Raw genomic sequence first — 14,314 nt, 5'->3', positions numbered from 1 at the left:
ACTAATCTAAATTTACAATGTAGCCTACTAAAGGTGGACAAGTACAACCTCAAAAGTAAACTTGTAACCACTGTTATTAGGCAGCCTTGCCCACGAGGAACGTTCTCACCCTCAAGTTTTTACAATCACATCAGAGTGATTCCTCTTTTTTTTTAAACTACCTTTGATAGCACGCGCAGGTGCGCATCCCTCTGCAGGTGCGCTCGCGTCGTCACTGCCTAGTTACAAGTGCCAGGAAGAAAAAGATTTCCAAACTTAGTTACCATGGCCGCTCTGACACGGCGGAGCTCGTTCTAGACGCACTTTTAGCTCTTTGCTCGAACGTTTCCATCAAAACTTTAAGAAAAGGAAGCAGAGTTGTAGAAGTCAAGCAGGAGGTTTGGGTTTAAGGCGGACAATGGGGAAAAAACAGGAGACAAGTCCGGACTCCAAGTATGGTGAGTTGACATCACCTGTTTCCTCAGAGGGTTGGTTCACTGTTAAAACATAATGTCACGTTAGCTAACTCAAGCTAACGTTACAACTATTTGGCTAATATTTTGTCTCATACTGAGTTCCTTCCAAAAATTGTGCCGCAATAAAAAGTGTTTTTGGCTAATAATTGATTTTACCAAATTATTTTCACGACTAACGCCAACGTTTTATTTTGACAATGGATACGTTACTGTTTGTTCCTTTTACTCTCGGTAATATTACATTTCACAGGTAATTATCAGCCGATAGTGTTTATAACAGATTTGTCCTCATTAAATCCAGCTACTAGTCAACGTTACAGTCTATGAGAGACCAAAGAGACCAAATTAAATCTTTCCCTCAGGACAAATGTAGGCTTGTCGATGTTTGTGAGTCAGCGCGTGTACCTGAGTGCCAACTTTATCCTCAATAAACATGGTTTAATGGTTTACTAACTACTTATTACATTATGTCTTAATATAGCGTTATAGCTCAGCCAAAACATCCCAGACATCTGATCTACAGAAGAAGAACTGTTTAAGATAAATATGAAGCTTTGAGTTGGCTGCCGAGTAATCTCAGAGGATAAAAATTAAACAAATATTTTATAGTTTTTGTTTTTTTATTGTTTCTTTTGTTTTTCTTATAAAATATTGGATTTTTTCACCACTTCAGGTCTCTAAAAACCCTTAAAATAACAAACAATAATCACCTTTTGGTTTGGGTTCATTTCTACCTGGGAGGACTACATGAAGCCTGAAACGTGTAACACGTACACATTGATTCATTTTAATGGTCACACGTCAGAAAGGTTTATGAACCACTGCTTTATATTAACCACGCTGTCAAATCAGCACTTCTTATCATGAAATATAAAGTGCAACGTTGCTTTGTTGTGGTTAGAATAGTCAGCCAGTAATAAAGACGTTTTTCTTTATTTTAGTTGTGAGTTAATAATCTTATATTCAGGTATCAAACTGGTAGAAATCCCATTTGTTAACCCTGAAAATATAGACAATTGTGAAACTAGAATCTGAGTATTTTTGTTAATTTTGCTTTAAAAAAACAACAAATTTTATCATTTGATAATTATAAAAGTATTTGCTGAAGATTCATTTTCTGTCATAATTTAATTCATTTATGGTTTCAGCTTTACATTTATCTTCCAGCTTCTTTCTCTATGAATTGTTTGATTTATAACAGGTAAGAAATTGGTTAAAAATGCCCATCACAAGGTGACATTTTGAAATAGTTTGTCCGAAAGCCACAGATTTACAATTTACAATCATTTAAAACGAGGAGGGAATCCTCACTTATTCTTGCTTGAAAATGACATAAATTCATATTTGATATCCACAATAGTTGCATAATTGTTCTTCTGTCGATGAACTAATTGTGTCAGCTCTGATACAGCTCATGAAGCCTCAGCTACATTGTATGGCTGCTGTGTTGTGATGTAAACAAACTGAAAGAGAACTACAGTATCATAAAACACACGGAAGAGAAAGTTGAATCCGCTGAAATATTTCCAAAAAAACACGTCAAAGCTGTCTTTGTCATGTGCGCAGCAGATTGATGTTTCTCTGGGTCCTGTTTACTCTTTGTGGTTTTTGATATATCGAGAAAGTCACACGTCTGTTGACACTCTGGGAGGTTTGTCAAAGACCTCAGTAAACAAACCCTCCCTGAAGGTAAATATGTGATTTCACGTCTCTTCAAACAGCTCATGCAAACATCAGAATACGCGATGACAACAGAAGTGTCGGAGCTGACAGTCCACTGATCACGGTGACAGCCTCTGTTAACAACAAAGAAAAGCCTAAACTCATCACCATTTCTAATCGTTAATCCACTTCCTGCTAGTTCCTGTCCTAGCAGCCTTCACGAGGAAGTAGAAATCCTTCTGTTGAACACAGCAAGGCTTTCTAATTCAGACTGCCTGTTGTTGCCAAATCAAGTGAGGCCCTTTATATTGTACAACATGTCTGCGTTTTGGTTCTTGTTTGGAGCAGTTACACATTTCAACCTGCTTTCCTGTTGAAGATGTGCAGACACTCGGTGTTGAGAAATCAGTGACTTGTGACGGTTTGTTGCTGCAAATCATTGACCAGAACGTTTGTTAAAGCTGCTCGAGGCGACAAGGGGGAAAGATTTATCAGACAGCTGCAGATTCAGCAAATCTCTCCATTAGAGCTCAAACAATGAATGAGTATTTGGTGACTGATTGGTTGTTAACAACTAAGTGTCATTTGTCAAGCAAACTTCACAAACTTTTCTGTGTCATACAGTAAACTGAATATGGTTGGAATTTGCATTTTTACTTTTTCTTGATCTATTATGCAAATAACTCTGTTTTCTCTTTGAATGTTTCTAATGATGAGAACTCCTTTCTGCTGCTGTCATGGCTTTGACTTGTTCAACCATAGAAGTATTCAAAAGCCACATAAAACCTTTGACAATCAAATCAATCACGCTTTTAAATGCATACATCCCTTCCCCTCATATTCTACACTCTTTTTATGTAACAAAGAACTTTTTCTACCTTTCTTTCCCCCGGGGTTAGTCTTGTGTATACTGCAGGTTACCAATCAACCTGGTGGTTTGTGTAATAAACCACATGTTACAATATTATTACATTCGTCTATTTGTTGCCCCAAATGACGAATGTTTTGAGTCACTGTTGAGTCACCAACTTGTACAAAGTAAAATAAGAGACCGAGGTCCAGTGATGGTCCTCTCACGTATCGTCTTACGGTCGCCCCGCCTGAGATTCAAGGTCTAAAGGTTTAAAGCTCTCCTCCAGCTTTTTACGAGGGCATAAAAGATGAAATGTCCTTTTTTTAACTGTATGACACAGAGTCCCGCTGAGCCCTTTTCCATGTTCTCTCATTTACTTCAGACACACAGCAGCGTCCTAGCAGAGCTGAAATCTGATACTCACGGCACCACAAGAGGCCGATGAACAGGTTTCTTTGTTGAGAAGATTTGATCACTGCCCAGAGTCATTTCTCTCATATCCCACGCATGAGGTGTTTAGGAAGCAGCACAGAGGCGTCGATGTTTATAGAGATGTGTGGTCTGTCAAATTCAAGGGCCTTTGTGTGGCTGTCTATTGGCCTACACTTGTTGTTTACATAAGATCCATATCAGGTATTACTGTTTGGTTTGAAGAGAGAACTTTTTATCTAAGACGTGGAATTATTGCTTTACTCTACCACTGCTCCGTGGAAGTGTTTTTGTATTTACCTGGCCTCAGTGTCAAAGTTTATTAAAGCCCTACTGTGAATGTGTGTTCAGGTGACTGAAAAGCTTCAAACTTACTGCATCCTGTTTGTATATTTGCATCCTACTCAGCAGTCCTGATGCCAGAGTGTGCTGGCTGTGTTTAAGTTTCAGTCAGTGGAGATCATTTAGCTACTCAGAATAATGATCACAGGGAGCTGCCTCGCTAAACGTCCGTCTCTGCAGACCAATCAAATTATGCAAGCACGTCAGTATTTTGCATGTATCAGATGGGAATCCAACACTTAACCAAATTAGCACCTGCACACTTTTTTTACCACGTCGTACGTTCGGGCTCTTAGTCACAACATTTCAACACTTTTAGCTTTCTATTAGTGTTGGAGCACAGGAATGCAGATTCCCCTGTGATGTCTTCTTGTGATCACATACTCCAAGTAGTCTGTTGTGTTTTCCCTGCCAGACTGGATAATGCAACAGAGGCTAACTGAGGCTGTATTTATAGGAATGTTTTCTAGCTGGGGATCTCCTCAAACACGTTTTTCTGACTGTCAAACCCATTAAAATGATTTAAACGTCTTGTCACGCTCCCTCCTCCAAAAGCCAAGACTTTGAATTCAAATGATATTAAAATAAGCCGGAGCTGCTTGTGCCGATGCATGTGCCTGAACTCCGATCCTTTCCTCTGTATACTCTCTCAGCACACGAAGGAACCAACGGGAACAAGCTTCTCTTTAGTTCACATGCAAAGCAGCTTGTTTGTTCTGCTCTCTCTGTTCCAGGAAAGAACAATAAGACGTGTATTTCCTGTAATAGCTGCACCTCTGTTCTGCTCATTTAATTGTAAAGCTGTGAGTAACCAACCCATAAATATATAAGATTCTTTCTCTTGTCTGGAAAAGTACTTCCTCGTTCACTTGCTGCGTAATTCATTGACTCTTAAGAAGATGACCAAAGTGAGCGCTGGACACAAATGAACCCAATCACTTTTTTAACGCACACTAACTTCCCCATATCTCCGTAGGTGCAGCACTCAAGGTTTAATCAGCAGGGCATTTCCTTGAGGGGGAATTGCAGTTGAAGTGACGTTATAAAAGCGAGCTAAACTAATGTGTAATAATCTATCTGAAACCAAACACAGAAGTTGCCGATTACGCCGGTGATTCATTTGCTTTGCATTAAAAGCGACCCGATGTTGTTTTCTTTTCCCAGGAGAACCGGCTCAGTTTGACCCAATGTTCAATGGACCCATGAAGAAAAGGTGAATCCGTCCCATTTCCCAAACTAACTCCATATAATCCCTCAAAATGTCTGTGTTTGCAGAGCTTCTGTTGACTGATAGAATCACATATTTCACCCCCCCGAGGCAAACGTCGAAGCAAAGCTCGGCCTGCTAACTTGAACCTGTTGCCGTCTCTCTTTCCTTCCTCAGAGGATGCACCGATATCATCTGCTGCGTCCTGTTCATGGCGGTCCTCCTCGGCTACATAGCGGTGGGGATTTTAGGTGAGAGTAACCTGACAACAGCCTTTGTGTCCGCCCCAGACAATCAGTCATTGATTTCCAACACCTCCTCTCTGGGCTATTCCAATTGTTCAAGGAACAGGTCAGCGTTTATTTTGGGAGATGCGTTAGTTTGCGTTCCTTGCTGAGAGTTATATGAGAAGAGATCTCTCGTGTATATCCGTTGTACTGTATATGAAATGTAAGTTCAACACCAAAATTGGGGAACAGGAGAAAACAGCTAGCCAACGAAATTCCCCGACCAGCTCCTCCAAAGCTCACCGATGAACACATTTGATCTAGTTTGTTTAATAGATACAAAAACTGAAGTGTAAAGGCGACAGTTTGTGGTTTTACCACGGTGACGTCCTGGATTCATGTAGATCCTAACTAGCGAAGTAACAACACTGTTACAACTGTCAAAGTTTCAAAACTCGGTTGCTCCATTGAAACCTCAGAAACTGACCGTGTGTGTGTGTGTGTGTGTGTGTGTGTGTGTGTGTGTGTCTCTTTGAACTCACACTAAGCTAATTTGATCCCTCCATTGGATGCTTGTCTCAAAGGGTTTTGATTATATTAACTCTTTTTGTGCTGCATCTCCAGCACTCCACAGTTGGGCCAGAGCTAACACCATGCTTCCGGTGTTTATTAATGAATTCATCTATTGTAATTCTCATTACCTATACTTTGATTTATCATCATCATCATCATCTCATCATCAAAAATACGTTTATATGTGGAGTATTATTATCACTTAACAGCTGATTTCCATGTGAACATCCAGTCAGCTGCTTTTTTGATTGCCCTGTCATCAAACTCATTCCAGCACTCAGGGCCCTCTCTCTTATCTCGAGTCAACACAACCCGATAAGCAATATGTGTGTCAGTGGCTGAGTGCGTCACAAATACTCCGTTATTTCAATGGAGGCCGTTCAGAAGCATTAGTTAGACAAGTTTAATTTGCTGTAAGTAGTAGGAAACAATACAAGCACATTTACATGATACATTGTTTTCATCTGGCAGATGCTTTTGTCTACTACGACTTACAGTAAGTCTGATCAAACCAAACTTCGGAGGACCAAGAGAGATGTTAGTCAGCACTTTAAAGTGCGTCCTGTCAGGCTTGTGTATCAAAAAAAAAAACTTTAAAAAAACCCCTTTATATGTCCGCTCAACACTCAATATCTCATTCAGAATTTACGTTCTAGCAAATTCATCAGTGTAGTGATTTCCGTCGCTGCCTCTTGGCCAGATCGCAGTGCCGAACAGAAAATGGACATAAAGGAGGGTTATTAACTTGATATTATCTTTTCTCTGTGTGTGTGTGTGTGTGTGTGTGTGTGTGTGTGTGTGTGTGTGTGTGTGTGTGTGTGTTTGTGTTTGTGTGTGTGTTTTCTATTAGCTTGGCTCTTTGGAGATCCAAGACATGTTCTTTATCCAACAAACTCCACTGGATGGTTCTGTGGCATTGGACCAAATGAGTAATTCTATATTTTGCCTTTTCATATCATGTTTTACATGTACAAGGTATAATGAATATGCATTTCAAAATCAACTCTTTCTTCCTGCCTTCTCTCCCTCAGAGGCCGACCCAACCTATTCTACTTTGACATTCTCAAATGCGCCACATCTGTTAACGTTATGGCAACTGCCCTTAACGGTTTCCAGTGTCCAACAACACAGGTAGAAAAGACTACTTGATTTTAGTTGTTTCTAATTATACGGGACTGGTAACCGTACTTTTCTCAGTGTCCCATAAATAATCATCTTTTTCCGTCACTTATAGGTGTGCGTGGCTGACTGTCCCACTGAGTTTTGGGCTGTGGCAGCACCGTCATATTTGTCCAACGTAAAACCAGCAGACGTTTTCAATCAAAGCCTCTGTGTGCCATCCATAGACCTGGCAAATACTAGAAAGGTAAGTTCCAATGTTCAGAATCACAATCAGAACTGTTTATTGCCAACAACGTTACACATACAAGGAATTTGACTTGGTGAATGGTGCATAACAGTAAACAACGAGCACAGTGCAATAATCAAGACATAATTTTAAAATATGGTAGACAAACAAACAGATAACAGTACTTTAAAACAAGTATATTGTAAAAGTGGCAAGTGTATTTAAATATAGAAACATAGAAAGGATGCGCCAGGTGTAACGGTAGGAAATTGTCCCGGGGATGTCAGAGACAGAGTCAGTGGGGGTCCCAGGCTTAGTTTATGAACCCAACTGCAGAAGGGAAGAAACTGTTCATGTGGCGTGAGGTCTTGGTCCTGATGGACCGCAGCCTCCTGCCAGGGGGGAGGGGCTCCAACAGTTTGTGTCCAGGGTGAGAGGGGTCGGCTACAATCCTTCTTGCCCGCTTCAGGGCCCTTGAAGCGAACAAGTCTTGGAGGGACGGCAGATTGCAGCCAATCACCCTCTCAGCAGAGCGAATGATGCGCTGCAGTCTGCCCTTGTCCTAAGGCAGTGGCTGCAGCGTACCAGACCGTGATGGAGGAGCAGAGGATGGACTCACTGATGGCAGTCTAGAAGTGCACCATCATTGTCTTTGGCAGGTTAAATTTCTTCAGCTGCCTCAGGAAGCAGAAATCCAGAACCATCTCCACTGTCTTTAGAGCGTTGAGCTCTAAATTGTTCAGATTTAACCAGATGGTCAATCTCCCACCCTCATTGGACTCATCTCCACCAGAGATGAGTCCAATGAGGGCGGTGTCATCCGCAAACTTCAGGAGCTTGACGGACTGGTGACTGGAGGTGCAGCTGTTGGTGTACAGGGAGAAGAGCAGAGGGGAGGAGCCTCGGGGGGGAACCGGTGCCGATGGTCCGAGAGGCTGAGACATGTTTTCCCAGCTTCACACGCTGCTTCCTGTAAGACAGGAAGTCTGTGATCCACTTGCAGGTGGAGACAGGCACGTGCAGCTGAGAGAGAGTGATGGGTGGTACAGAGGCATGGGCCCCTGCTGAGCTGGGGGAGGGGGACCTGGTGGTCTGGAGCTGGTGGATGGGGCCATGGGGGATGGGGGTATCACTGTCCCACTGTCCATCAAAGCGACAGTAGAACTGGTTCAGCTCGTTTGCTAGGCGGAGGTCGTTCATGGAGTGGGGGGGCTATAGGCTTGTAGTTGTTTATCTGCCTGACACCTCTCCAGACAGAAGCAGAGTCACCTGTCGTTTAGCGTCTCTCGCCGCCTCGCTAAACCTGTATTTTGTTGTTACCATGTGTAAACTTTGTGCGTCTCCCTAAAAATTTGTTTTGATTTCTCATACTAAAGGAAATATTGTTTTGTTTTATGAAAGATTGCCTGCATTATAATCAGCAAAAGTAACCTGACACTTTGATCCATTCATGTCGTGTTAATATTTTTTTCAGACTGTTAAAGAGATTGTGGACAACGAGCTGTGTCCTTTCTTCTACATGCCCACCATCTCTGGTGAGTGAAAGCGCTCCTATACTCTACATCATATTCATATTCATTTGTGTCTGATGATTTGCTGTAAAGGCCGGTCGTGAGTTAAATGCAGCTGCTTGTTTAATATTAGGGTTTAACTGCTCATGTGCGAGAACTACACTGTTATGTTTTGTTTACTTCCAAGGATAATAAATGGACGATGGTTTGTTATCCTCAGTATCTTAGAGATTTTGTAATAAAGTGTAATTCAGCGCGTTTCAAGCTGATTTCATTTTCTCTACCGTCAGTGCTGGGGAGGTGTTTGCCCGACATCTCGGCACTGGAGAGGATCCCTTCAGCCTTTTCCGATATTCCCGGATTACCCTCAGTCAACGACACAGTCGACCTAATCAAGAACGGCACTGGGTGAGATATCGTGGATGCCTGGCCTCAAAATGACTCTCAATTACAGCACCCGCTCTTGAATCAAAGACAACTGCACACACACACACACACACACACACACACACACACACACACACACACACACACACACACACTCTTTAATAACCCTGTTTCTTTCTCCTCCTCCTCATCACCAGCACAGGGTCAGTGGCTTCGTGAGTTTCTGTGTTGAGCTGTAGAGTAGCAGCTGGTAGTAGTTGCTCTTGTTGCCTTAGAGGCCATGTAAAACGCTCTCTTGGGACTTGCAGAAAAACTCTTTCTAGCTCTGTCTTTTTTAGCCTGTCGTTACCACTTCATTGCACCCCACTAGCCTTTACCACTACATTGCTTTTGTTTCTTCCAACAGGCGCTTTAGAGATGCATTGAAGCTTTTTTTCATCGTTTGTTTGTTTATAAACACATTTTGTCAGTTTTTCCGAGAACCGTCCCGAACGCAGCTCGTCCTTGTTTTTGTCTTCAACAGGGACATCTTGAATGGCTTCAATGCCAGGGACATTGGCATCCGCATCTTTGAGGATTTTGCGTCGGCATGGCCGTGGATTCTCCTGTGAGTTGCCTTGACGAACTACACCACACACACACACACACACACACACACACACACACACACACACACACACACACACACACACACTGCCACCTATTGGCTGACATACAGATAGAAATTACTCTTGAGATTAATTGGAACTTTTGGTCTTACAATTTGATAATTTATGCATTGACCTCTTCATCCTTTTGATATTTCACCTTGTTTGTTTTCTTACTCCATAACTGTTTCATCTCCCCTCTCAGCGGTCTGCTCATAGCCATGGTGGTCAGTATGCTGTTCCTGTTGCTGTTGAGGTTCACGGCTCCAGTGATGGTGTGGGTGCTCATCATAGGAGTCCTGGGTGCGGGGGCATATGGTAAACACTCACCCGGAGCAGTTTATTTGTTTTGTCAAGATTAGATGTTAGATTAGACGAAAGTAGCCTCTGAGTTGTTGGTGTGTTTCTCTCGCAGGTATATGGCACTGCTACTGGGAATATGATAACTACAAGCAAGCCTCTGCTACCATCAGTGACATTGGCTTCACCACCAATTTCAACGTTTACCTGCAAGTCCAAGAGACCTGGCTGGCCTTCTGTGAGTCACAAGCATCACACATCTTTTCTCAAAACGTGGAGACAGTCTCGTCTTTTTACTTTAGTTTTTAGGGGCAATAGGTTTGTGCTGCTGGATACAAAGATCAGAACAACGAAGAAGAAAAAGATGTCTGTATACTAGTAATTAAAGCTCCCTTGTATAAATATACTGTATTGTCCATGTTTTGATGTTTTGACACAACAGAGGAAATGAGAGGTATAAAAGGGAGATAACCTATGACACCATAAATACTGAATTTTATCCACATCCAAAAATAAATGCAATGAAACCATTGTTGGTATACGCACGAGTCACATGTCCCGTTAATAACCAGTTGATTCATGACATTGTGTAATGCGTCTGATAAATGACAACACTGATGTTAGTAGTTCATGTTGGATATTTGTTAATGTTAAACAGCAGTTTTTTCTCCCCCCCCCCCCCCCCCCCCCCCCCCCCTCAGTGATAATCATATCTGTGGGGGAGGGGATCATTCTCCTGACCATCATCTTCTTGCGGACAAGAATCCTCATCGCCATCGCCCTAATCCAGGAGTCCAGCAAGTGAGTCCTGATGCCACACGTTACATCTCATTCATGACACACTTAACACAACCCATGTGCTAATCTTAAAGGGGATTTATTTACAGCCTTATCTGCTCCATGTTTCATTTATTGTTATCATCATTTTGTATCTTTCCGTGAAGAGAAAGGCCTTGGCATAACCTTGTAGTGTGTGTGTTCATATCCAACAGGGCAATCAGTCACATGATGTCCTCTCTGCTGTACCCTTTGGTCACCTTTGTTCTCCTGCTGGTGTGTGTCGCTTACTGGAGCGCCACCGCTTTGTATCCTTTAAGTTTTAGACTATAGTTTAAATGTTTCTGAGATGACTCTGTGTGTGTATTGTTTTTACTTTGCAATCACTTCTACCGTCCAGAGAATCTGTTCTTCGCTTAAACTGATGAACGTAGATATTTGGCCACCTCAGGAGGCCCGATCTACAAAGTGGTGGCTCTAAACTCCACTCTTGACGACTGTAAGAGTATCAATGGCACTGTGAACTGTGACCCTCAGGTGAGTGGGCAGGATGGGAACTCAGTGTGGGTGAACATTGTGACCTACAGTGAAAACTTCTCTCAAATGTTCAATCTGGTTGAATAAGCCAGTAGAAGGAATTGGCTGTCAGCTGTCAAATCACCAGTTACACAACTGTGATGTACCAATATAAAAATGATTGTCTGTCATCCTACTGTTGATGCCCTCACACACCTCTCGCCCACTTCCCCCTCTCACTCTCACTCTCCCGTCTCAGAACTTCAACTCGTCTGACTACCCAGGCTGCCCCTCAGCCAGCTGCATCTTCATCAAATACAACGAGGAGGGTCTCTTCCAGAGGAACCTCTTCAACCTGCAGATCTACAACGCGGTGGCCTTCCTCTGGTGTGTCAACTTCGTCATCGCCTTGGGGCAGTGCACGCTGGCGGGGGCCTTCGCCTCCTACTACTGGGCCTTCACCAAACCGGATGACATCCCCACCTTTCCCCTGAGTGCCAGCTTCATACGCTCGCTCAGGTAGGCTAATGAGCTGCTGTGTCATTGGTTCAAAGAATAAATGTGTCCATCTCTTTCAAAAGTGTCCAAAAAACTGAATGCCTGCATTCCCAAAGGGAGCCGTTTCTGGATCTTTGTCATCCACTCTGGCTTCTAGAGGACGCATTAGACCTGCACATAACAGTTTTGGGGAAGCAGACCTCAGCCAGACAGTCAGACATTTTGGTTTTGTACATTTCAGGTACCATGTGGGCTCCTTGGCATTCGGTGCTTTGATCCTGACCCTAGTGCAGATAGCGAGGATGATTCTGGAGTACATAGACCACAAAACAAGAGGTAAGACTGACCTACTCTCATCTCATCTTCACTTTCTGCGTTACTTTAACGAATACTGAACACGTTCTCACTGCTTGGTTTGTTTTTGTGCTTTAGTTTAAATAAGTCTTAATCATGGCAACGGATCAAAGTGCACTTTATTCAGAGCAACTTTTAGTCTTAATGGTATTAATATATAAATCCCGTGACATGTTTCAGTGATTGACGTGTGTGCCACACGTTGTTGGGCTCGTTAACATGTTTTGGTGGTCTGTCTCCAGCGGCGCAGAATCCATTTGCACGTTTCATATTGTGCTGCATGAAGTGCTGCCTCTGGTGTCTGGAGAAGTTCATCAAATTCCTCAACAGGAACGCGTACATCATGGTAAGCACAACATGTCATTGGACAGCTGTTGGTCCCTCCCATTTGAATTGTTATTGTTGTTGTGTAGCTATTTGTGCAGCTTAGAACTATCAAATGGAAAACAACCATGCTTTGCAAAAAAATGATTTGATTTTGTTTTCTCGACAGATTGCTATTTATGGGAAGAACTTCTGCGTCTCAGCCAGAAATGCTTTCATGCTGCTCATGAGAAATATCGTGAGGTTTGTGGTGAAGTCTTGTTTCCTACTAAAGGGATTACAGTCCGTGTTGTCAATGCTAGCTGGCTACATTTCGTCTGACCTGTTCATCACATGAAGGTATTTGTTTGTCCCCTCAGGGTCGTGGTGCTCGATAAAGTGACAGACCTGCTGTTGTTCTTTGGGAAGCTCCTGGTGGTCGCAGGAGTGGGTAAGGAATACAAACTAAGACAAATAAATGAATAAAGATGTGTTCAGGGAAGAGAAGAGACTCTGACATCTCAATCTCGTTCCAGGCGTGTTGTCCTTCTTCTTCTTCTCTGGGAGAATACTGCTACCAGGCAACACCTTCCGCTCCGAAACCCTCAACTACTACTGGATGCCAATTATTGTAAGTTACAAATGATTCTTCTCCATTTTTGAAAGTAATCAAAGTTTGCTCTTAGTCTTATCTCTTTTTGTTGCCTTGTTTCTTCTTCTCTGTAGACGGTGGTGTTTGGTAGCTACCTCATAGCTCATGGATTCTTCAGTGTGTACAACATGTGTGTCGATACACTCTTCCTCTGCTTCTGTGAGTTCACCGAGTGTTTATAAAAGCACGGCCCATTCACGTTATTGACACAGAAATACGACCAACATGAGGAGATTTTTGAACACGCAAATATTCTCAAATAATGTTTAGTTAACAGCGTTAAGACACTCAACACTTAACTTGGATCATTTTTTAAAGAAATGATACAACAATGCAAGAAGCACACATGGTGTGTTTCACCACTTCACTCAATTTGTCTCCCCCTCTCTCAGTGGAGGACCTGGAGCGCAACGATGGATCTCTGCAGAAGCCGTACTTCATGTCCAAAAACCTCATGAAGATCCTCAACAAATCCAACAAAGCACCAAAAAAGGGTAAAGGGAAGGACTGAAGATCGTTTTCACCTTTTAACACTCCATTGTTTTCCAAATAAGTTGACCAAAACTAATTTGCTGATTTTGCACTTTTTAAATCTTGTTTTATTGTGTATGTGCATGTAGTATTAATGACTGTACACATTAAAGAGAATGAATGTGAATGCAGGGGATGTGACATCTTAAGTTGCTCGGTATCTTCACATGACTTATTTCTTCATTTGTTAAAATTATTTTATTTGGCTTTTTATTTCACTGAAGGTCCTAAAATAATTCTGTTATTTTAAATATTTGTTTGTGTTCATTTGATTTTGGACATTTTTGAGGGATTTATCATGTGTCAGTTAATCCAGTTTAAAGGCCTTTAAAGCAGGTGAGACTGTTTCTGTTCCGTTGGCTGAGATTCTTCAGATGGAACACAAAGAAAATGCAACGATTGCAAAACAAAGTTCCTATACATCATATAAGTTTGTATATAAATAAAGGTTTTATAAATACTAAACATTTGTATTACCACAATATTGATGATATTGCTACACTTGAACCCTTCATGTTTCTCATCCTTAGTCTCCAGTTCATGTAAACAGACATTTTGGTTGATATCATTTTCTAATCTATTAGATTATCCATATCAAAACAAAAGCAAGTCAACAGTGATTTTATCTTTTAAAACCTCCAGTAACTGAAAGGAAGATGAAAGATTATGACTTTTTGTTCTGTAGATTAAATGAACCGATGACAAGTCTTTTGATAATATTAAAATGCAGAAAGTGACGACA

The 14,314-nt window shown here is 41.9% G+C and overlaps 1 protein-coding gene across 1 annotated transcript; it reads left to right on the top strand.

Moving 5' to 3' along the window:
* Positions 1-92: 92 nt before the first annotated feature.
* Positions 93-14,312, top strand: slc44a4 (solute carrier family 44 member 4). The gene is made up of 22 exons (XM_076105597.1): positions 93-437; positions 4,906-4,954; positions 5,126-5,199; positions 6,599-6,677; positions 6,780-6,879; positions 6,983-7,114; positions 8,571-8,631; positions 8,898-9,015; positions 9,518-9,601; positions 9,847-9,959; positions 10,057-10,179; positions 10,643-10,742; positions 10,934-11,026; positions 11,153-11,255; positions 11,494-11,753; positions 11,974-12,068; positions 12,329-12,432; positions 12,580-12,653; positions 12,770-12,840; positions 12,926-13,020; positions 13,116-13,200; positions 13,434-14,312. Exons 1-22 carry the CDS (start codon positions 398-400, stop codon positions 13,550-13,552), a joined length of 2,172 nt encoding a protein of 723 aa, XP_075961712.1. The 5' UTR covers positions 93-397; the 3' UTR covers positions 13,553-14,312.
* Positions 14,313-14,314: the final 2 nt, after the last annotated feature.

Source organism: Anarhichas minor, unplaced genomic scaffold, assembly GCF_050575085.1.
Source record: "Anarhichas minor isolate MPS153535 unplaced genomic scaffold, ASM5057508v1 ptg000033l, whole genome shotgun sequence".
In the NCBI taxonomy this organism is placed as follows: Eukaryota; Metazoa; Chordata; class Actinopteri; order Perciformes; family Anarhichadidae; genus Anarhichas; species Anarhichas minor.
The sequence above is the reverse complement of the archived record's forward strand: the minus strand, read 5'-3'. Positions and strand labels throughout refer to the sequence as shown.

What these genes read in the sequence shown, in the direction of transcription:
- slc44a4 (XM_076105597.1), top strand. Translation starts at nt 398, where the DNA reads ATGGGGAAAAAACAGGAGACAAGTCCGGACTCCAAGTATG. An exon ending in ACCTGGCAAATACTAGAAAG is followed by an intron (nt 7,115 to 8,570) that starts GTAAGTTCCAAT and finishes TATTTTTTTCAG; the next exon opens with ACTGTTAAAGAGATTGTGGA. An exon ending in CTAATCCAGGAGTCCAGCAA is followed by an intron (nt 10,743 to 10,933) that starts GTGAGTCCTGAT and finishes CATATCCAACAG; the next exon opens with GGCAATCAGTCACATGATGT.